We start from the raw sequence: 24,389 nt of genomic DNA, 5'->3' as shown, positions 1-24,389 counted from the left end.
ATCTCTGACCTGTTCTCTCTCCCTTCCTCTCTCTCTCTCTCTCTGCATTTCAGTTTGAATTATTTCTATTGAACTGTTTGCAAGTTCACCAATTCTTTTCTTGGCTCATTGAAGGCATCCTTCATCCCTGTAACTGTTATTTTTGATTTCTAACATTTTCAGTTGATTCTTATAGTTACTTTTTGCTGAAATTTCCTATCTTTTCTCACATTTTTTTTGTATATTCTCTGTTAGATGTTTTTGCAAAATATAATTATTTTAAATTTCCTCTCTGATAGTTTCAACATCTGTCATGTCTGAGTCTGTTTTTGATGACTGCTTAGTCTCTTCAGACTGTGTTTCCTTTGCCCCTCCTTTTTTGCTTCACAGTGTTTTGTGGAAAGCTGGGTGGGTGGATACTGAGGTAAGTATTCTTCATGCCTGGGGATGAGTATGCCTTTCCTTCTGCTAGGCCTTTATAATATGAGTTTGTGTTAAACTAATCAGTATTTGTTGATTAGTGCTTGGCTTGAAGTTTGTTGTTGTTAGGGTTACCTTCAGCCCTCTCCAGGCTTCACATTTCTCCGGTGATATCTTGCAATTGGGTGGTGGGCTGATTTGCCACAGGTTATTCTCAATGTCTATTCCCTTCTTGGCTTTTGTTCTTTCTTTTGCAGCTGTCCCTGATGAATTTCACTGTTATTTTTCCTTGATGCTTGTTAAAAAAGTGGGAATGTAGGAGAGTGGGACAACTTTTGAAGATTTGATTAAGCCCATGTTTTTGGCAGGAACAATGAATCTAGGACTCACGAGTCTTCTTAAGCCTACTCCAGACGTAATGGGCCTGGTATTATTTCTGCACCTTCCTCAGGTGTATCACTATTTTTTATTTCCCTGAATCCTTCCTCCAGCTTCAGGTAGTTTCCAAGAATGGGCTTAGCCCTCAGTTTTCTTTCTTCTTTTGTTTTTTTCTTTCATTCTTCCTTTCTTCCTCCCTTTCTCTCTTCCTGCCTTTCTCCCTTCCTTCTTCCCTCCTTCCCATACTTTCTCACTCCCATACTCCTTCACTACTTTTCTTTCTTTCTCCCTCCCTCCCTTCTTTCCTTCCTGGATTTGATTTCCTAATATTTTGTTCAGGAGTTTTGCATCTATATTCAACAGGGATATTGTTGGTCTGTAGTTTTCTTGCAATGTCTTTGCCTGGCCTTTGTGTTAGGCTAATACTGGTCTTAAAGATTGAGCTGAATCAATCTCCTTTCTTCTTTCATGTGTTCCAGCCATTACAGACTTTGTCCTTCAAATCCTACCTATGGCTCCTCTTCCATGAAGCCTCCCCTGACCTGAGTCTCCCATCAGAATTTTATTACTTCTCCAAAAAACAAAGCAAAAAAAAAAAAAAAAAAAAAGGATTAAGGAGTAGGGGTGAAAATTTGTAATTAAAAACTCTTTTCTTAATTTATAGGTTAAGTTTTGGCATTTTTATATCCAACTCTCCCTCCTACCCCTCCAAGTTCCAACCAAAGTGAGAGGGTCACCAGGGTGACACAGCCAGGTGTTCTGAGCTCTCTCACAGGCAGCTTGTGGATTTTACTTCTTTTTTATGTGTTGTAAAATTTTCACTTTTTAAAAATAATCTCTTCTTGGTTCTTACAGGGGTGACATAGTTGCTACGTGTGGGTTTGATGGGGGCAGGCCCCTTCCTACCAGTTGGAGTCTGAATTATCCATGATGTGGATGAAGTTTCCCCAACAGAATCCTATCTTCCCATCCTCCTGGGGATCAAAGCAAAGAGGGCCTGGACATATGTAGTTTGCTGTGATACCTGTTCTGTGTCCTCGAGGAATATCTGCTGGTTTCTGGAGGTGGATGTAGATCTTGTGATAATCTACCAACTCATTCAAGGAATTGAACTTTACCACGCAGAGGAAATACTTTCAGCCCCATGTAGGAGCACCTTGAAGTGCTGTCATATCCAAATTTGACAGAGAGGAAGAAATCACAAGAGCACTTTCACTCTTTTGTATAAGAAAGGCCCCATCACATCGCTGTTTGCTAAGTGTTTCTTCTGTCTTTGCTCTGGGGATTTTGCCTAAAAACCACTTCTATGTAATTCTTGGGTCTTTCCCATTGAGCTCTACCTGTACCAGTTCTGATCACATTCTTCATTCAAAACCTTGAGGATGTCCCTCCTTTTGAAGCTCAGCGCAATTCTGTCGTAGCTTTGAAGCCAGATTTGGCGATGGCTTCCATTCTGAGCTCTGCTCAGTTCTCAGCAGCCTGAAGCAGCGAAGGGAGCCTTCCCCGCTGAAACAAACCAGCGATCTGGGCTCAGCCTCGCCTCTCTTCTGGGACTTGCCCCTCACCGATGGCGCAGCTGCTCCCCCACGCGCCCGCCCCCGGAGGGCAGATCTGATCCCCGCCGCGGTCACAGGTACGGCCACAGCCACAGCGCCGCCGCCTGTCGCCGAAGCAGCACGGCCGCCACGCTTCCCCATTTGTTTCTTTTAAATAATTTTCTTTTTAAATTTTCTTGAAAACTTTATTAACATTTAATAACAAAAAAATCTCAACTTTTTCCACAGTTTTTGTGAAGTTTTTGTTTTAAAGATTAAACATATTTCAAAAGTATTCATGTAAAACAATCAGATGTGACTGAAGCTTTTATAATGAGCTTCTCAAAAAATCTTTTAAATACCTACCTTCTTTCTTGGGATGAGAGTAGTATTACTACAACAGTATTTTCTTATTCTTATTAAACTAGTTGTTTTTGGGATTGTTATTAGCAAATCTTGATTTGTATTACTAAGATAGAAACATGATATTTAAAATTATTTTTCAATTTCCTGTGAACTATTTTATAGTAAACAACTATTTGGTATCAAGGATTCTTATGCTTAAAGGTTCTAAAAGTAATCTTTAGTCACCAAGTGAAATTTGTACTTTAAGATTTTTTTATTTTAATGATATGTACACAATGAATATTAATTTTAATCACCAAGTTCTTCCTCATTACTGAAATATGCACTTTTCTTTATCCTTGGGCATCTTGAATCATCTAATGTTGAGGGGTCCCCTGAACTGGGTTTCCATCTTCTCTGTTCCTCTTCAGTTTTGGCTTCTGGAAAGCTATGGCCTGACCAAGGCTGTCAAGAGCAGAATCTTCCCCCTCATCTTCACTTTCTTCTACTTCTTCAATTTCTTCTTCTGGTTCAGGAATTTTCTTTCTTTCTTTTTTCTCCTTCTTCTTTGGAGGGTCACGTTCTCCAAGCATATTTCTAGGACAGGCATAACTTAAGTGTCCACTTTCCCCACATTCATAACACTTAGATTTATCAAAGCAGTTTCACCTTCGGATGAACTCAGCTGCTCTCCTATTGTCAATAGCAATGCTTGCTTTTATCACTCTACCAAATAACTTTATTGTTTATTGCTCTGGTACAGTTTTGCACAGATTCTTTATCCAAAAATAAACACAACCCCTTTACTCTTCCTGGTATCTTTATCCTTCATTATAGTAACCTTTACAACTTTGCCATACTTGGAAATATCCGGTATAAGTCATTGTTTGTTAGGGAAAAGGGCAGGTTGGATACACACACTGTACTTTTACTTGGAGCCAATCCACCACTCATTTCTTCGGGTTAGGCGTGCCAAAGAGACCAGAAGAGTGAGAGCCGAAGGCCCAGCTGGGAATCAACCCCGACTATGTCTCGCCCCACGTAGCAGCTTTGCCATCACGGGTCCTGGGATTGTTTAGGCGCCAGAGACCAAAAGATAACAGCTCTGCGTCTCCCCGACGCCGGTTAGACCCCGAGGCCGGTTAGACGTGCCTTGGTGCTGTAAGAGCTCCAGTCCTGGAGGCGGGCCCAGAAGCAGGCTCTTCCTAAATAATTTTTATCTCTTACTGTGTACCATTAATTTATAACTCACTGTTTTCATACATTTGCTTAAAATTTTATGCATAGTTTCTATTAGTTGCTTTGAAGTCATTTTGTGTTAAATCCCAACATGTCCAAATCTCTGGACACTCAGAGTCAGTATTTTTGAAGCTTATTTCCTTGAGTGTGGTTCCCACTTTACTGTATTTTCTAGGTATCATTTTTTTTTTGTTGGAAACTAGACATGTTAAATAATATTAATAATAGTACTAAATAACATATTTTAGCAACATTGGGTTCGATATTATTTTTCCTGCTGCAGTTTGTTTTTAGTGTTGTGTTTTTTTAATGTATTTTTATTTTTTTATTTTTTTATTTTTTATAATCAACTTTTACTAATCAAAATGGAAGGAATCTTTCCATGTTGACTTTGTTTGGACCTGATCCAGCACATGGCACTTGACTCTTTTTTTTTTTTTTTTTAATTAAATCTTCATTTTATTGAGATATATTCACATACCACGCAGTCATACAAAACAAATCGTACATTCGATTGTTCACAGTACCATTACGTAGTTTTACATTCATCACCTAAATCAATCCCTGACACCTTCATTAGCACACACACAAAAATAACAAGAATAATAATTAAAGTGAAAAAGAGCAATTAAAGTAAAAAAGAACACTGGGTACCTTTGTCTGTTTGTTTGTTTCCTTCCCCTATTTTTCTACTCATCCACCCATAAACTAGACAAAGGGGAGTGTGGTCCTTATGGCTTTCCCAATCCCACTGTCACCCCTCATAAGCTACATTTTTATACAATTGTCTTTGAGATTCATGGGTTCTGGGTTGTAGTTTGATAGTTTCAGGTATCCACCACCAGCTACCCCAATTCTTTAGAACCTAAAAAGGGTTGTCTAAAGTGTGCATAAGAGTGCCCACCAGAGTGACCTCTCGGCTCCTTTTGGAATCTCTCTGCTACTGAAGCTTATTTCTTTTGCTTTCACATCCCCGTTTTGGTCAAGAAGATGTTCTCCATCCCACGATGCCAGGTCTACATTCCTCCCCGGGAGTCATATTCCACGTTGCCAGGGAGATTCACTCCCCTGGGTGTCTGATCCCACATAAGGGGGAGGGCAGTGATTTCACCTTTCAAGTTGGCTTAGCTAGAGAGAGAGGGCCACATCTGAGCAACAAAGAGGCATTCGGGAGGAGGCTCTTAGGCACAAATATAGGGAGGCCTAGCCCCTCCTTTACGGCAAGTGTTGTGTTTTTGTATGTTTGTTTATTTGTTTCTTTGGTTAGTAACTTGCCTACAATCTGTGAAATTTTTCTCTCAATTGTGTGTGGTTGTTGATGTCTCTGCTCATTTTTCTTTTCATAATTCTTATTTTTGTTTTTAAGCCTGGCTTTCCTGCAATCGTTCATATATTTGCTTAGCTTGGTGGTCTGCCAGTGATTGGACAGATGTTGTTCTAAAACACCTTATACCAGTAAGGCGTGCCTCTTTGCTGAGGGATCTATGTGTGTGAACAGGAGCTCATTCAGCATTCAGTCCTCAGGCTGGTAGAGCTAGTAGATCGCCAGCAGCTCACCACCAAGATTGTCACTTCCACTGACAGTGCTGCTTGGCATGGGCATCTCCTGTCAGTCCCAAGTAAGTATGTCCCCCTGGATCACAGTAGCAGAGCTGACAGTCCTCTTGGCCTTCCCTGCCATGGCAGAACCTCTGTACTGACCAGACATGGTGGGTGAAATGGGAATGTCCCAGGAACGATGACTCATTATGACAGTTCTTCCTGAAGTTCAGCAGGTTTTGAACTGTAAATGCTTGTCAGATTTCTGTAGACCCTCAAACAATTTCTAGAGTGTTGAAATAATTGCTTTAGTAAATGTTGTCAGCTTTATAGTTGTTTTAGTGGGGCAGGATTTGTAGACCTGCTCACTGAGATGTAGCCTAAAGTCTCATCTTCCTGTTCTCAGGAAGCAGGACATGGTCTTCTGGTGCTTTGCTGGCTGCGGTTCTGAAGCAGATGCCCATGAGCTATGGCCTTAGGTTAATTTCTGCCTGTCCCGGGCTAAATCCAGCCATGCCCATTTGTAAGCACTGTCTATGGCTTCTTTAGCACTAACAGAGAAGAGCTGGGTAATTGCCAAAGAGACCATTTGGCCTGCAAATTGAAAATATTTATCTGCCCGTTTCCAGAAACAAGTGTGCTGTCTCCTCCTGTAGGAGATTTCTGGGCCCAGAGAAATACTAGGAGCAGTGGGCAGCCAAGGTGGGAGAGGCTGTGGCTCTTCCCCCACCACAGTCAGCCTTCTCAAAAGAAGGAGCCACCATTCATCTCTTACTGCACAAGAAGGAGACCCTTTTTCCAGCTAGTTTTTATGTCTATGAATGAATATTGCTTACTACTAGATTAAGAGAATGTTTAGTATCAATTCTCTTCTTAATTTTTGTATTTATTACCGAGTACCAAAAAACCTTGCTCACGTAAATACACTGATGAAAATGAAAATAATTTCCTTGTTGCAAAGTCACTCAATTCCTTATTTCCCTTCAAACCATGTGTTAAAAACTAATAGATATTTTCAGTGATTGATAATCTTACAATTTTCACTAAACAAAAAGTGTAGGCCACTTAATCTGCAAAGATTTACTTTACACAGTCATTAGATGTTCACTTTCTCATCACAATATTTTAGATTGTCTTTTGGTGCTCTGGAGGTTTAATTTTACTAGGACTAAAAGATCATAGTAAGATTCAGTTTCAGATGGCTGAGAGCTTTGTTTATTCATTTGTTTGTTTGTTTATTTATTTATTTATTTTGGTATAGTGGCAGAAGGGAGATGTTTGAAAAGTGAAGCAGGATTGCAAAACACATAGACAAATTCCTAGTCAGATGAACTTTGGGAAAGAAGTCATTTAAATATTGAGGATCTGAGAATTGATTTCCTCAAAGGATGCATATCAGTGAGGCATTGGAAACTCTCCATGTCTCTCTAGGAGTGTCTGTGATGGTTAGGCTCATATGTCAGTTTGGCCAGGTGATGGGGCCAAGTTGTCTGGTCAAGCAAGCACTGGCCTAACCATTACTACAAGGACATTTCATGGCTGGTTTATTAAATTATCAGTCAATTACTTGCATCTGTGGCTGATTACATCTATGGTCAACTAAGGGAGTATCTTCTGCAATGAGAGAATTCAATCATCTGGATTTAATCTAATCAATGAAGATTTTTAAGGGAGAAGAGAGAACCTTCATGCCTGCCCTCCAGAATTTGGACTTGTGCATCTCCATAGCTGCATGAGACAAATTTATAGAATCTCATATTTACAGATATCTCCTGATGGTTCTGTTTTCCTAGAGAACCCTGACTGTTACAGTGAGGATTTCCCAATTTAAAGACTATTGTCTTTTCTTATAGGTACATTTGATAGAATTACAAGTCATGCTTGGCTCAGCTTCATGCCTATTGGTAATGAGGTGTACAAAGAAGGTGTACATATCCCTGTCTGTGGCATAAGTTGTGCTGGAGTTTATCTCTGTGGTGGTGGGTGGTAGTGGTGTGGAGGAGAACAATGGTGTAGAAGTGCAGGGCTGATACAAACCACCACTGCATTGAATTCTGTGGATCCATCAGCACACTTTTGGCATCCAGTTTTCAGACCCACTTGTCTATCACAGATATGAGGGCCAATTTAGTTTTCCACAGTAATACATTAGACACATTGGCTTCCATTTTTACACTGTTTTTCATTTAAAAAATGGTTTAGGATGACATTTTATATCTTAGTAATAGTACACCTCATCCAAGAAAGGCCTTGTATTTTCTACTCTTGGTTTTCTGGGCACAGCCCTTCTTTCAAAGAGATTTGAGCTTGTGCCAAGGTCAGAAAATAGGCTGAGAATAAAAGACAGGGGAAGGAATTTAGGGGTCCATTGAAGAGAGGGTATGCACTATGGGCAGCATTACAGGAGGATGGCTGTGAAATATTGTACCCAGTTGCACAGATGTAGCTCATAGAATCTTTCCATGTGGGGAGCAGGTAGAAGAGAGGCAAGCACATTCTGGACATTTGACCTCAAATGGCATGTGGGGAAGTTTCTATTCTAAACTGTGTTGTGGATCTTAAATAATTCTCAAGCCCTGTTTCAGTTTGAGCTTCAGTCAAGAGGTTTATAAACTTATAAAATTTCTTATCATGAAACCATTCTGGTACCCTAATTTTTCAGGTGAGTTATTTTTAACTAGGTTAATAATAATAATAACAATATCAACTCTTTTTCTGTAAATGAAAAAGTGATGTGTGTATAGAATTTATTTTGAAAATACAGTGCTTTAAAATATGAAAGGTATAATTACATTATTGTTATAGTTTATCAATTTATTATTTCCTACCCTCAGTGTCTCTATTATTTGCCAAAGAAGATCTACCCTGGCACCCAGGAGGCTTCCTGATCGGCACACTTACAAGGTGTGCAAGCACAGAAACACCGTATTCTTAGATGGGAGCTCCAATGATGGCTATGGTTTGTTCTCACTTTACCCAGCATTGCAATTCTGCCAGTTCTGGGGGTTCTGACATTTGGTTAGTTGCATCCATCTCTTTGGGAAAGGAAACCATTTTTATTTCCTGGACCCCATCTTTTGTTGATCTGGGTTTTGTAGATCCGGGTTTCAGCAGTCCCTTTGAGACGAAGTTTCCCATAATTGATACTCCAGCTTTTCCCCCTCTTGGAAGTGTCCTTTAATTTAAATTCCCCACTTGCTCTCCTACTCTGTGTTAGAGTCAGGGCTTAAAGGTAATTTTGTCATGAGTTTCCTGTCTCTTGTGAAACAACCCTCTGTACATAACAGAGGGAGCCTTGATTTAACTTTTTCTTTCATAATCAAATTTGCCTAACCTGGCCTTTTGTCTCTGAACTCCAGTAGTTGCTATTGTTTGTATCATATAAGTTATCTTGTTTTCAAACAATTTTTTTTTCATAGAAGGTGTAGATTTACAGAAAAATCATGCAGAATGTACAGAGTTCCCATATACCCCTCCCCATTGTTAACACTGTGTATTAGTGTGGTACATTTGTTACAACTGATGAAAATATTATTAAAATTGTGCTAACTATAGTCAATTTACATCAGGGCTCACTGCTTGTGTTAAACAGCTCTATGGTTTTTCTTTTTTAAATTTTAATTCTAGTAACATATACACAACCTAAAATTTCCCCTTTTAACCACATTTGAATTTATAATTCAGTGTTAATTACTTTCACAATGTGCTGTTGTCATCACTGTCCAATACCAAAACTTTTCTTTCTCCCTAAACAGAAATTCTGTACAATTAAGCATTAACTTCCCATTTCCTACCCCTACCCTGGCCTCTGTTAACCTGTATTCTAGTTTTTCTGACTGTCAGTTGACCTATTCTAACTCTTTCATGTCAGTGAGATCATACTATATTTGTCCTTTTGTGTCTGCTTTATTTCACTCAACATGATTTGATTCTTTTTTCCATAATCAATTTGCCCAACCTGGACTTTTTCTTTTTTAAAATAATTTTTTATTAGACAGGTTGTAGGTTTACAGAAAAATCATGTAGAAAATACAGAATTCCCAAATGCACCCCCCACCCCTAATAGTTTTCCCTAATATTAACACTTTGCCTTATTGTGGTATGATTGCAACAATTGATGGAAGAATATTATTATACTTGTGCTATTACTGTAGTCCATAGTTTACATTAGGATTCACTTTTGTACAGTCCTTTTATTTTAATGCAATTTTATTGAAATATATTCACATCATCCAAAGTGTACAATTAGTGGTTCACGGTATCATCATATAAGTGTGCATTCATCACCACTGTCAATTTATTTATTTATTTATTTATTTTTTTACCCAGAATATATTTAATTCCATCATATAAACTAGGAACAACTTTACCAACAGAAAATGTGACTATAAGGTACATACAATAAAACATCAAATCAAGCACATACCATGGAAAAATTATACCAATTAAATATGTTCAGCATTTTCATAACTATTATTAGTATGCTTTCATTCTTTGCTGCTAAGCAGTACAAGAAAAATTTAAGAAAAACTTAAAATTGTCCATCAACTAGCCTGTGTCTTCTGCCATCTGGAAAAAAGACAACCATTATTCAATTTTATTATGGAATACATTGATCCAGGTAATGAAACATCCATGAAAAAATAGTCTGGGAACCACCATCAGTGGCCAACCCTAATCTTACTCCAGCTATTCATAAAATGAATTATTTCTATTATACCCAAATTCAGACATTTGAAGTTAGAAACAAATACAACTCAAGTAACAAAAGTTCTTAGAGAAAGGGTTTAAAAAGAAACTCTTATATTCAAAAGCATATATAAGTCCAGACTAGGCTATTGCCAAAAAGAGAGTCTTTGGAATCTACTTTATATGATACATAGCATTCCTAGCTCTAGGAAACTACCAGCATTTGCAGAAGTTAACTTCTATAGGTCCCAAAGAACAGGAGACATCCCGGAATAGAGGACTAATAGAGAGCAGGAGGCAAGGGAGTAGACCTCTAACTTCTCAGTGAAGTGGAGGATTGGATAAAGAGCCTTTTGGTTGAACTTAGCTTGCCTGAAGAATCTGGGCCAAACTGGAAGAAACCAGCTTAATCTCAGGTGTTGAGATTTAAAATTTTACATATCCAATGGCTGTGTTATTTGAGTTTAGAGAATTTGATAAAAATAAAACTAAGAGGAGTGTGTAATCAGTAGTCAAACATGGGATTCATAAATTCTGGTAAAAATTTGACTCTACAGACTAATGTAACCATGCCACCAGGAAACGGGCCCTCTTGTTGCATTCCCTCCTAAGCAGTATCCAGAACCACAAGCCATACAGCCATCTGTCCTCTCCTTCGTTAGACAGTTGATGCTTTTGTTTGAGACAAGCTCCAGAAGGGAGTGCCCATTCTGAACAGATGCTGTCATAGAAACCGATGGAACTCTTGTACCCTCTATAATGGACACCACTGTCAATTTTTGAACATTTTCATTACACCAATAAAAATCCAACCTAGCCTTTTGTCTCTGAACTCCAATAGACATGATTGTTTGTATCATGTAAGTTATCTTGTAATAAAATATTACTAAATAATTCCTGATGTTTTTCCTTTTAAAAAAATATAATGAAATTAAGAAAATTATAAGATTTTGTTATAAAATAAATCACTGCATATGTAGACATTATCTGTGATATACTCTTGCCAGATTCACAATGCCCATCACCTCCTTTGTGGCTTTTGAATGATTCACTCTGTTGCATCCCAAAATATTGTCCTAAATACAACCATAACTTCCTCCCAAATTTCCATACTTAGGACATATTTGGGAAAATTACCATTTTTACCAATTCAGAAGTTGGAATGCAGTTGTCCAATATCCCTTGCAGACAAGGTACAGCCTTGTGAACTGAATTCTGGTAATCCCCACTAAATGTTTTTTCTGGACATGAGTAATATTTGACTAGGTCTGCATTTTCTGGGCATATACTGGCTACTGAAACATCCAGTGTTCAAGGCTCAGCAATGTTTGCAGCACTGAATTCTTATTAAGAACTACATTTCACTGGCTGCAATTATTGTTACTGTTACTGCGATTCCTGGAATTCGGTGTTTGGAGACATCAGTGGATCTGGTGTCGGTTTTCTCATCAAACCAGTCTTGTGGCATTTTATGGCATTGTTCCTATAACCTTATACTTTATGTCTTTAGTGGGCCCACCTAATGATTTTTGGAGCTGTCTTCTTGTCTTTAGTAAGTTATTTTTCTGCTCATGTTAGTTTGTAATAACAATCCCAATTAAGACAGAATAATTTTTGCATTATTCTACACAATTATTTCTTGTCTACATGCCTGTGTGCTTTTCATTCTGTCATAACTGTGTAGAGAGCAAACTACACTAATTTTTTGCCAAGTATTTTACTTAAATATTCTTTCCATTATATGATATGGTTTCTAGGGTAATTTTAATTATTATAAAATATTCCATCATTCAATAAATCCATTTTATCTTAGTACCTTCAGATTATTTCCTGGTTTTGCTTATTTAAAGTAACACAGCAATAAATACTTATATACACTAGCTTTTTTCTTCTTTTAAATCTATTCTTAGGATCCTAACTATGTGTGGCTTTTGAGTTACTTACTCTGTGGCATCTCAAAATATTGTCCTAAATACAAACACAACTTCCTCCCAAATTTCCATACTTAGGACAAAAAATATTTTTGGAGAAGGCAGATGCCCATTATCTTATTTATTTATAAGAAAAAGCATTCTGTGACTAAAATCAGTAGATTTTATTGAACTACTCCAGTTGATAAAACTGAGACCCCAATTCATCTGTGATATGTCCAGTATTACTGTTAGATGCAAAACTGGCACCATAATTCCATGCAGCCAACATTCCTGATATTTTTAAATCTATACATTCTACTGGATGTCTAAATGATCTTTTACCCCAGTACATAATTGGGTGGTTCAGCAATTCATTTAACAAATATTCATTAAGGACCTGGACACCAAATTCTGTATTTTCTACAGCAGCAAATAAAACAAAATAAAGTTCATCCCCTCAAAAAACTTGCCATCCAGTGGGAGAGACAGAAAAAGAAACACTTAAAAAGAGGAGTAAGAGTTTTTTTTTCATAACTGTTTCCTTATAATTCTAATAATTACGTGAGTTAGAGGGGTCTCCATCCTGATGCCAGAGAGATGGAGTATCTCAAAATGTCACTCCACATAGTAATAATATGTCAAGATATCCTTGATTATATTGATATAAACTTCTCCACTCTACCTTTAAATTAATAACTTCCTTGTACTTCCTAGTCGGCCCATGAGAGCAGCAGTCCATTCTCTTTCCCTGGATGACTCTAGCTTGTCACTCCTGATTAAATCTTAGAAACTGGCGTCTTCTTTAATTAGCTCATCCATTCATTCAGTAGATATTTCTGAGCACCGCCAGAACAAAACTAACTACAATAACTAACAACAAAGGTGAACAAGACATGAACCATGCACTTGAAGAACACAAAAAATACCAATATTTTTCTTTAGCTTTTTATTTTGAAATATTTTCACACTTACAGGACGGTTGTAAAAATTATACAAAACCCATACAGAGAATTCTAACATACTCTCTTCCCTGGATTCCCATATCCATGAATCTTAACATTTTGCCACATTTGCCATATCATTCTATCTGTCCATCCATCTGTCCATCCATCCATCCATTCATCTATATGGCTATTTATCTATCTATTTTCTGAATATTTGAATGTAGGTTGCATACTTCATTCTCCTTGGACATATAATATTTACATGTGCATTTCCTAAGAACAAGGATATTCATTTTTGTAACCACCTTAAGTATAATTATAAAGTTCAAGAAATTCATCATTGATATAAGGGGTTCAGTCTATATTCCAACTTTTTCATACGTCACAATAATGTCCTTTTGAACCTTTTCTCGTAAATTGACTTTTAGAAGATGTTCATTTTAAATCATGTTACCTCTCTGTGGCTTATAATGTTATGGACTTAAGATTATGTATTTGTCTTGGATATCTCCTCATGCTATTATAAACTTTGAGTTTACTAAATTACACTTGTGTTGTACCATATAGCAAGAACAGTGCACATTTAATTCAACCTCCTTTAAAGTTCACATGGCTTTACTTTCAAGGTTTAGAGGAATGGGGTATCTCAGATAGGTCAACACAGTCCTACAGCACAGCTCTGATGTTTCCTTACGATCATCTCCCTCTAGTGGACCCATGGTTGGGTATATGGTGTCCAAATAAGAAACTGCATTTAAATAACAGCACATTTTTTATTCTTTATTTTTCAAAATTAATAATGGAATTATGTCACAGCTTATGGCCACATAATTACACATGTAATTTCTATCATGACAAAGGCACATGCATGTGTGTGTTTGTGTGTGTGTGTGTCTCCCATGGGGGAAAAATCTGTTAGGCTTTTAAAGTTATAATTTTCCAAAGGTATCTTTTTTCTTTACTTATGGTGGCACCATCACTATTCTGGTTTCTTATAGAGAATGGTCATGTGTGAAACTTTACTCCCCACTTAGCCCACTGTGATCCATGAGAGAAACAAGGTGGAGCTGGCACTTTATGAGCCCTTGCTGGAATGCGGAAAACATGCACCTGAATTTGGATGTCGTTAATACATATGAAAATTGTATCATAGGATGTAATAACACTTTAATTTATAAAGTATCTTATACCTTACTAATATAACCTGTTTATGCATTGAAATGTGTGCATTTTAGTAACACTGTTTGGCATGCAAGTCTGGTGTCTTGGCCATGCTTTTAGGTATGGAATAGTATTATGGATGGGATAGATTGTAATGTCCTGAAGTGACTTTTATTGACATAAAATCAGAGGGCCTATGAAGGGAGAAACTGACATCTAAAATTTCTCATAGATATTTGGAAAGTTAGCTTTCTAATTGCAAAGTTAGTGGAAACACAGTTCACAAGACTGCTTTCACTTGAACACCAAGTGCAAGTTCAGGGGATTCCCAAAACACCCATCAGGTTTAATAATTCAGTAGAGGACTCAAAGAACCCACTGAAATGTATTATATTGATGGTTGTGGTTTATTAAAGGGAATGAATACAGATTAAATTAGCCAAAGAAGAGAAGCATGGAGCAGAGCCCAGGAAAATTTCCACATGCAGAGCTACCATTGTCCTCTCCCTGTGGAGTCATGGATGTTGTCACTTTCTGGCATCAGTGCGGGGCAATGCACAGAGTATTGTAACCAGGGAAGCTCTCCTCATCCTTGCGGTCCAGAGTCTTATTTGGGTACTGTCACACAACAAGGTTCACTGTCCACATGTCTGATTTCAGTTTCTAACCTCTAGGAAAATCAAATTGACACCACAATTCCCAAACCCGAGCCCTTACATATAACACTGTTGGTGTGTCTCAAAGCCCCCAGTCTAAATCACACTGTTAACTCTCTTACTGGCTCCAGGTCCAGGAATACCAGGACACTCCTCTCAGGTATGACATTCCAAGGGCTTTGAGATTACTTCAGAGAAGTTGAAGGCAAAGTTCAGATTTCTTCTGGCAAGGTGAAATTCTTTGCTACATATGTATTAGTTGTGTACCTGAAATGGAAGCACTTGAATAAACTGATTTTTAAAAATCTTCATCTTCCTTCCTTTCCTTCTTTCTTTTTCCCTCTTCATTTAACTCTTATTTTTTCATTTCTCTTCTATTTCCTATGTTTAATGATACATTTAGTTTATCCTTTGTGAGAAAGAGTAAACCACTAATTAGAGAAGAGTTTGATGTACCTGGGGTATCACAGGTAATGTGGAGGAGGGAGGGCACCGAACTGAAACGCAGAGGCTCAAGTAAGTATTCCTAGATTCCTAGAAGGGGTGATGCCTGGTAAAAGTAGAACAGAATGAAGTCACTTGAGAGTTGATGAAAGGATTCAGCTTAAGCTTTGGGCACAAGAACAGGTTCAGAATGATGGGAACATACAAGGATTAGATGTATTATTCTGTCCTCACTAGAAGTTCTAGTTTAAAGAGGACCCTTCTCAGATCATGGAACATTAATGATCTTATCAGTTTGTGTTCTGGGAATTACAGATTGAAGAATTGGATGTGAGTCATGGAGTTAAAAGAGATACTTTTGAGATTTCCAAGTAGTAATAGAAAAGAAACTAAAAAATAAAAAAATGATCTAGGAAATGCAGGATTCTGGAAACTTTTTTCTTAACCTTCCCTCTTAAAAATTTTTTGTTTTAAAAGAACTTTTCTCAGCTAAAATCTTACACTTTGGGGATTTTATATGTATTTATAAAGACTGGCCAAGAAGGGGATCCAAGGATATGGTGCTCCACATGATTGCCAGTCTTGGGGAATCGGAATTCCAGGATCCAGAGAATCTGGTAGGAATTTTAAGCAGTGCCTTGAAGGACACTTACTACATGGCCCACACAGTGAGCCTGTCTTGGGCCCGAGATGGGATCTTGAAGCTTAATCTGGAAGGAGTTAATTTGTGTTTCCTAGCACCCTTTCTATCTCTCAAGCTCAAGAAAAGATTGATGTAAGCCTAAGGCTTAGAGCAGCAGGAAGCCTGCATCTTAGGCTTCAGGTGACCTTAGTAGTTCATGACTGCTTTCCTACATTTTGTCCCTCACCCCAGTCTCTCAGTGTCAAAACTTGACAGAACTGTTTCATTGGAAATATTAGCAAAGGAGCTTGGGAAACATTGGCAGTTTGCAAAGTACATGGTTAGAGGTGTGTAATGTGAGGATAAATGGCTATTGAGGGTTATGCCGCTTTAGGGGATTAAAACAGCATGGAACTCACTTTTCCAGGATAGACCTTGAGTTCTCCTTTAGCTTCCTAAAACTTTTCCTGTGTGCCCCCATTCCCCATTATCTTCTTACCCCTCCTAACAATGTTACGTTTTCACCGCAATTCTTTGACCCTTATTTGGCTACTTTTTTTTTTTTTGGTAGCAAGAGGGAGCTCTGATCTACTTTTCTGGAGACTCACAGTAGCTTACCTTCCTTTAAATGCTGTGGCATCTATAATATATCATATAATTTACATCTCAATAAGTAAAATGTCTTTCTTTTTTATTCTTTGGGATTATAAAATAAAACCAAGGTAAATTATAAGATATAGCCATAAAAATAAATAACTTATTCTATTTAATACCAATTTCTTCCATCCATTATGCCAGGTAGTGTCTGGGAGGCTGCATTATCCATTTCTGAAGAGAAATAATTTTCTTTCAATGATAAATGCAATTAGGAACAAAAGTTATTTCGATGTGTTTATTTCTTTTTCTCATTGGTCACTGTATTAGTCAGGGTTCTTTAGAGAAACAGAAGCAACAGGAGATATCTGTAAGAATGAGATTTTGTAAAAGTGTCTCATGCAACTGTGGGGATGCATGAGTCCAGATTCCGTGGGACAGGATGCAGGAGTCAAATTTCCGCAGGCAGGCTGTGAGCTGGCAGCTCTGATGAAAGTCCTTAATGAACTCCCCAGGAGAGGCTGGCTGGCTGCAGAAGAAAATGGGAATTCTCTCTTCTCCCTTAAACATCTTCAGTTGATTGGATTCGCCAGTGCAGAAGACACTCCCTTAGTTGATCATAGATGTAAGCAGCCACAGATGCAATCAATTGACCAAAGATTTAATAAACCAGCCTTCTGGTTTATTAGGCAGCCATGAAATGTCCTTGCAGTAATGGTTAGGCCAGTGCTTGCTTGACCAGACAACTGGGCACCATCACCTGGTCATGCTGACACATGAACTTAACCATCACAGCACTGTTAAGTTCAAATGGAATCTTATTCAGATAGACTTCTGGGAGTTGCTTCTCCCTAGTTCTACCTGCCTCCTTCTTTTCTTCCTTCTTCTCAGGGTTCCATCTTAATTAATGAATATATTCTCCTACACTTATCTTCCAGGGGCTTTTTTTTTTGTTTTGCCATCACATTTAAACCCGAAATTCACCTGGAATTGATTTTTGTGTGTGTAGAGATGGAGAAGTTCAGTTTCATTTTGTTCCATGTAGAAATCAAACAGCTCAGTACAACAAACAAAAGCATTGTTTCCTGACTGCTCTGCATTGTTACCTTTGTGGTTACACACACACACACACACACACACACACACACACACACACGCACATATACATACATACATTTATTTATATATATGACTGACTCTCTTCTGGGGGCTCCATTATGTTCCATTATTTATTTAACTATTCTTGCACCAGTACCACACTGTGTTAATTGTTGTCACTTGATATTAAGTCTTAATATTGGCTAGAGCAAGCCCTTCCCCTCTGATTTTCTCTGGACATCCTTTCTATTCTTGTTTTTTTGTATTTTTATATATATTTTAGAAATAGTTTATCATTTGCTACACAAAAAAACCTTCATAGTTTTTACTAGTTTTGTCTTCAAAGTATAGATCAATTTGGGCAGAATTTTTCTCTTTTCAATAGTGAGTCTTCCAATTCATGAATATGCCATCTTTCTCAGTTTGTTTTGGCCCTCTTAATTTATATTCCTTTAGTTTAATAGTTTTCTGTGTAAATGAGTTCCACATATTTTTCCAGTTTTCCCACTTCATTGTGAATGCTTGGTATTGTCAGCCTTTTAATTTTCAGTCATTCTGATGACAGTATTTTTTTAGTCTCATTGTTGCCTTAATTTGATTTTCTCTCATAAATAAGAAGTTTGAGTACCTTTTCATGTGTCTGTTGATTATTTGGATATCCTCTTTTGTGAAGTCTTTTTCAATGCTTTCTCCAAAGGTTTTCTTTGTTTTTTTCCTGACTGGATACTAGCCTTTTTTGATTACAATTATTATAAATATCTTCTTCCATTCTGGGGATGGTTCTTTTACTCTCTAAATGATGTTTTGAATCAGGGGTCATAAACATTTTTTTTCTTAAGACTCCAGTTAATAAATATTTTAGGTCTGCAACTTACAAGGTCTCCATGTCAACTTCTCAATTCTGCTGCTGTAGCCCTTAAACATATAAACGAACGGGTGGGCTGTGAGCCAAGAAAACTTTATTTGCATAAACAGGAGACTGATTTTACAGCTATAGTTTGCTGAATCTTACTTTGTAAAAAACAATTTTTTTTATCTATTATAGTCTAATGCATCAATCATTTACTTCATTATTAGTGTTTACTATGTCCTAGTTAAGAAATATTTGCATGTCTTACTCCAGAGCTATTTTCTGATATTTTATAGGATTCTTATTTTTGCATTTTACATTCATATAGACTATCTATGTGGAATAGATTTTTTTGTATGTAGTAGGCATTGTGTCAGTATTCACTCTTGTCTATATAAATGCCCCAACTTTCCCACAATGTTCATTTAAAAGATTATCTTTTCTCCAGGTTTGTTGGGAATCCTATCGCTTTATATTTGTGAATTTTTTCTGGGCTCTATATTCTGTTCTGGTTTACTATTTTCCTATCTTTGCCTCAACCCATTCTGTTTAATTAGTATACCTTTATAATAAATCTCTTTATAAGTTAGTGTAATTCCTGAAACTTTGCTCTTCAAGATTATCTTGTGTATACTTGCTCTTTGCCCCTATGTATTAATCTTCTGTAGTGGTGTAAAACATTATCTCACAGTTCTGTGGATCAGAAGTCTGGGAAGGCATTTCTGGGATCTCTGTTGGGGTCTCACAGAGATGCCAGGTGTCAGCTGACTGTGCTCTCACTGGAGCCTGAGGCCCTCTGTGAATCTCATTCCTGTTATTGTCAGAATTCAGTTGCTTATGGTAGTAGGATGAGATCTCCATAATTGTTTGCTATTGGCTAGAGGTGGTTCTTAGTTTCTGTGCTGCCCTCTGTTCCTTTCATGTGTCCTGCTCCACTTTTCAAATCCAGCATTTGAGTGTTCTACTGCTTCAAAACTTTCTGACTCTCTTCATGACTACCCCAAGAAAAGCTCTCCTCCTTTAAGGGTTGATGTGATTAGATTGGTCCCACTTGGATAATCTCCCTCTCTTAAGGTCAACTGTGCCGTATGATGTAACATAATCAGGATTTCGTGTGAGTCATTCCCAGGGAACCACTGAGATATTCTACCTACCATCATCCATCCTCTGGCCTCCAAAGATTTGTGACTTTCCTCTTCCAAAATGCAATGGACTTCCCCCTCCTCCCATGGTTCCAAAGGATTTCATTGCATTTCAACATGAACTAAAATCCAAGATCATACCAGCTCTAAAGTCCCCAAATCCTTATCTAAATCATTGAAATGAGATGCAGATGAGACTCCTGGGCACAATTCCTCTCCATTTGCGAGTCTGTGAAACTAAAGAGATAATTCATCTGTCCGAATGTATAAGAGTGGGGCAGACATAGGAGAATAGTTACAGACATTCTTGTTCAAAAAGGGGAAATGGAGGGTGAAAAGCAGTTACTTGAGCAACTTGAAATCCAGTTGGACAAAATCCATTAGGTTTCAAGGGCAGAGAATTATCTACCATGGCCCTTTGTGGGTTTTGGCTCTGCTCTATACATCATACTTTCTTTTTAATGAAAGGTAGTTCATATTTGCAGCCTCATCTCTTCCAGTAGAATTTGGACCTTCTCTCAGGTTTTACTCTCCTTCTCTTTCAGGCTAAAATGGCAGGGTTTCTGCTTCTATAAATCTCTCAGTAACCTTGTGGGTCTTTTGTGGTTATCATGAAGATTCACTCCATTCATGAGAGGACATATCCACAGACCTTTGCAAGATAATCCCTTTTCTCTGTTTAATTATGGCTAAGGGAGCTGAGGGGCAATGCTTCTAAAATTCCTGCTATCAGAAGTTGAGAAGAAGTATCAGAAACACTTTTAATTTCTTGTTAGGGTCTTCTGTGTGACTGAATGCTCTGATCTTTTGATCTTTCTGAGGTTTCAGCAAAGGGTTGTACTGTCTCACTTTTGGCTATTTGTACATACTTTGGAAGCAAACTTTTAATTTTAACACTTAGAAATAACACTTCTCTAATTGTTTAGATTCATGGGTGATCCTTCCTTAGCTGACTCCATTCACGGAACTCTTACCTGCCTCACTTTATTTTGTCTATTTTATCTCAGAATTCACAATCGTAGTCTGAAGTCCCACCTTTCCAGAAGTCTGCATTCTTGTCTTCCTTCACATCCAGCTCATAGTCCCACACTTTCTCCCCAGCACTTACAGAAAAATTTGTCTCTCCGTGTCTAAAAGGAATTTGTATTTCATTAATTGTTTGGCTAACATTTATTGAGTACGTGCTACGTCCTCGGCGTTCTGCTAAGTCTTGTGGAAAAGTGTTGAAAAAAGCAAATGCTTTGCTCCACCCCAATCCAGGTCTGCTGCAGGGTCCAACTTCTGTGTCCTGTGTGGTGATGATGTTGGGGTCTGGTTTTGAACCTGATTATTTGATGGCTCTTTCTAAGACCTCTCTTCAGGGTTGGGCTTATATAAGGTTTTCTCTCAGGATCTAATTTCCTTTTCAAATATGCTCCAAATTCATGTGTGCACTGATGACTAGGGTCAGGATGGTGATCTTTGTTTAAATCTGTGGATTAGGAAGAAAACTGAGCTTTGCATGGAAGAATACAGAAAGTGTCGTTTATGTAAGGGTATCTAGTCACAGATTTTTCAAATTAATTTACCCAGAAGTTATAACAAAGAATATATCACTGATTGAATGAAGTGCAACATATTTGCATGGCAAATAAATTGTGTATTATTTTATTAGATTGGAAAATTTTGTGATTTTTTGTGATGGAGAAAATGTTAATATTTGTTATAAATTGTAAGTCCTCATATTTATAGTAGCCGAAATCCCCTAGATAATGGAGGACAGTAATTGAATAAGTAAATCATGGAAGGAATATTCAAATGGTCAATAACCATCGGATATCTTACCAGTTATCAAGGAAATGCAAATCAATAGAACGAATATTACTCTTCTCCTCTCAGAGGTGCTTAAAAAAGTTGTGGTTTCTTACTTTGCTAAAGCAAATATTAATTAACATAGAACTTTGGCAAAGCAATTTGATTATATCTGTTAAAATGAAAATTACACATATTATTTGACTTACAAAACTTTTGGCAAAGTATCATGCAGATATAAAATCTTTAGTAGTTAAGGGTACAGAAAAAATATATCACTTGCTGTTTGGTTGGTTGTATGCCAAAACTGAATATGACCTGAATTCATAAAACCAGGGAATGTTCAAATAAACTATGATATATCCAAACCCATGGAATACAAAACAGCTATTAAAAAGCATGAAATCGGCCCAGAGCAGTGAACTAAACTAGATTTATAAAATACAGTATTGAGTATCCAAAGAAAAATCTGTAATATTGTTACATAATATCTAAAATATTATAATATTTTGTATTATATATATAATATATTATATATACATATGAATATTTGTGCCTTTGCAAATGATGGTAGAATCTTGGGCAAATTTATGGAAGCATGTCAATCAGAGTTAACAGTGGGTATTTTAGTGTTGGCAGTGATAGTATGGCACATTATGCTTACAGGAACACGGACATAATATCCTGGTTTCAACTCTTCAAAAAAATGAAAAATATAAAAATGCCATCTGAATTAGGGCTTAATTAAATAAAAATGCATGCTTATCTATATGCATAAAATTTTTATAAAATTATATAGTTGTTATCTCATTGTGGTAGAAGTTCTTGTGATTTCTACTTTCTTCTAATTCTCCCTTATACTTATTTTATTTTGTAATGAAAAGCTAAAAGGGGAGTAGAGAAAGTTTTAGAGATGCATTAGGATTTAATTTGACTTTCTATGAATGGAGCAAACTTGTTTTTCTACCTATCTTTTTAGCAGGAATCAATATTCTGGGGCACATATAAATTATAAATGTATTGCATTTATTGATTTTTGCTTTATAAGTATCTGTTCTATTTATTTATATATAAAATATGTGATATAAAATTTGAATTTAATGAAATGGAAAAGCAATGTATCTAGTTTTGATATCAATATCCAACATATATAATGTTGCTCACTTAATGGAAAAATTGTGCTTTCTTTGAGTATATTTTAAATATATATATTATTTTGAATTTTTCTACCCCTTTGAAAATGGTAATGCTAAGAAGAATAATATTTGAAGCAACATAGTGTCCTAAAATTACAATTTCTTTGGAAAATAAAGCCTGGAAACCCTTTGTTCAAATCTTGCTTTGAAACCAGATGTAGACACAGACAAAAGTTAAGCTGTTTTGGTTGAAACTTGGATTGAGGGCTTGGAGTCTTGCCTACTCAGATTCCATCATGCAACCCTGGAACTTGACAGCCAAAACATTTTGTACTTTAATTTTACAAATTTTATCTTTTTATCCCCAGCAAGGCAATCATAGCCTTACCTCTGTCTGGTAAGTCTTAATGCCCTTCATTTACCAAGCACAGTGGAGGGCACACTAAATAAGTAACCATCCTCTGGGTTACTCTTGAGTTTTGCGTCCAGTTTTGTTGATGGGGGACCTGAGTTGGGCTATTGGGTTTATTCCATACTGGATATACTTGGAGAATAACCTTCATTTATGTCTTACTTTTCCTTTGCTCCTTGTAGTCTATTTCTCTTTCCTGTATATATATTCTGGGTTTTAAAAAATATTTTATTCTGGTAACAGATATACAATCTTAAAGTTCTCATTTTATCCACTATCAATTATACAATTTATGGCGCTAATTACATTCATAATTTTGTGCCACCATGACCACCATTCATTATCAAAATTTTCCATCATTCCAAACAGGTACAGGTCTAATGTACCAATTAAATATTAATTCCCATTCCTGCCCTTCACCCCAGGCCCTGGTAACCTGTATTCTACTTTCTGAGTTTATAAATTTGCATATTATAATTATTTCATTTATGTGAGCTCATACAATATTTTCCCTTTGGCGTCTGCTTTATTTTATTCAACATGATGTCTTCAAGGTACAGTATCACATGCATCAGACCTTTATTCATTTGTTTTTTTTTAGCAACTGACAATCAGTTTATTAAAAATAGTTGACAATCTGCAATTGTGACTTCAACCTCTACTCTTGGCTCAATACTGATGGAAGTTATCTGCTTAACAATCTCAGAAGGACTGTGCAAGTCTATGAGTTGCTTGAGGATTTTCATCTGGAGATGATCTGAATTCTTCGAACTGTCACCACAAGGAGTTTTCCTTGTAGTGATTCTTAGAGTCTTGGGAGGCAGCTGAACTTGTCCCTTCACCGTGAGGTTCTTTTCCTTTGCGCCTCTGATCAATTCAGCGCACACCTCCTCCAGAGACTTCATGTTGAGGCTGGTCAGGGTGATCCTAATGTGGTGAATCTCCTCCTTTGGTTCCAAGGGCATCTTTCTAGTGCCCTTAAAAGCCATGGCTGTGGAGCAGCTTCCTGATTGACTTGTTCCTCAGCAAGAGTGAACAGCGGTGAGTCAGGAGGAGTGGGGAGCCAGAGCACCATGAAAGCAGTGATTACGTTTTCCTCAAAAAGGTTCATTCATTTATGGTTGAATAAGATTCCATTGTATGCATATACCTCATTTTATTTATCCATTCATCTATTCATGTACAAAAATCCAACAAAAATTCAGGAGGCTTCCACCTCAGTGACATTTCTAGGGACCAGATGTGTGGGTTATTTTCCAGTATCCCTTTTATGGTGAAGGGTGAGTGGTTGGATCTAACCCCTCCTACTAATAGAAAAAGAGGCACAACACTTTGTGGGCCTCTCTGCCTTCTCAAAGTAACATATTCCTCATCCAGGTGTGCTACTTCTGACCATTTACCAAAAGACCTAAAAACTCTAGTACTTGGTAGGGTCCAGAGGAATAGAAGGCTTGGCAACAGGTTTATGCTGGCATGCAAGTTGTTCTGCCACTTCAGCCATG

General features: G+C 37.2%; 1 protein-coding gene and 2 pseudogenes across 1 annotated transcript; all 3 read right to left on the bottom strand.

Moving 5' to 3' along the window:
- Positions 1 to 1,646: 1,646 nt before the first annotated feature.
- Positions 1,647 to 2,229, bottom strand: LOC119542774 (annotated as a pseudogene).
- Positions 2,230 to 2,966: 737 nt separating this feature from the next.
- On the bottom strand, positions 2,967 to 3,611 carry LOC119541425 (annotated as a pseudogene).
- Positions 3,612 to 23,498: 19,887 nt separating this feature from the next.
- On the bottom strand, positions 23,499 to 23,876 carry LOC119542772 (40S ribosomal protein S20-like). The gene has a single exon (XM_037847431.1). It carries the CDS (start codon positions 23,874 to 23,876, stop codon positions 23,499 to 23,501), a length of 378 nt encoding a protein of 125 aa, XP_037703359.1.
- Between the last annotated feature and the right edge of the window lie 513 nt (positions 23,877 to 24,389).

This window comes from Choloepus didactylus, chromosome 8 (assembly GCF_015220235.1).
Source record: "Choloepus didactylus isolate mChoDid1 chromosome 8, mChoDid1.pri, whole genome shotgun sequence".
Classification (NCBI taxonomy): Eukaryota; Metazoa; Chordata; class Mammalia; order Pilosa; family Megalonychidae; genus Choloepus; species Choloepus didactylus.
This window is presented reverse-complemented; position numbering and strand designations above follow the sequence as displayed.

Coding starts and splice junctions, on each gene's coding strand:
- LOC119542772 (XM_037847431.1), bottom strand. CDS start 23,876: ATGGCTTTTAAGGGCACTAGAAAGATGCCCTTGGAACCAAAGGAGGAG.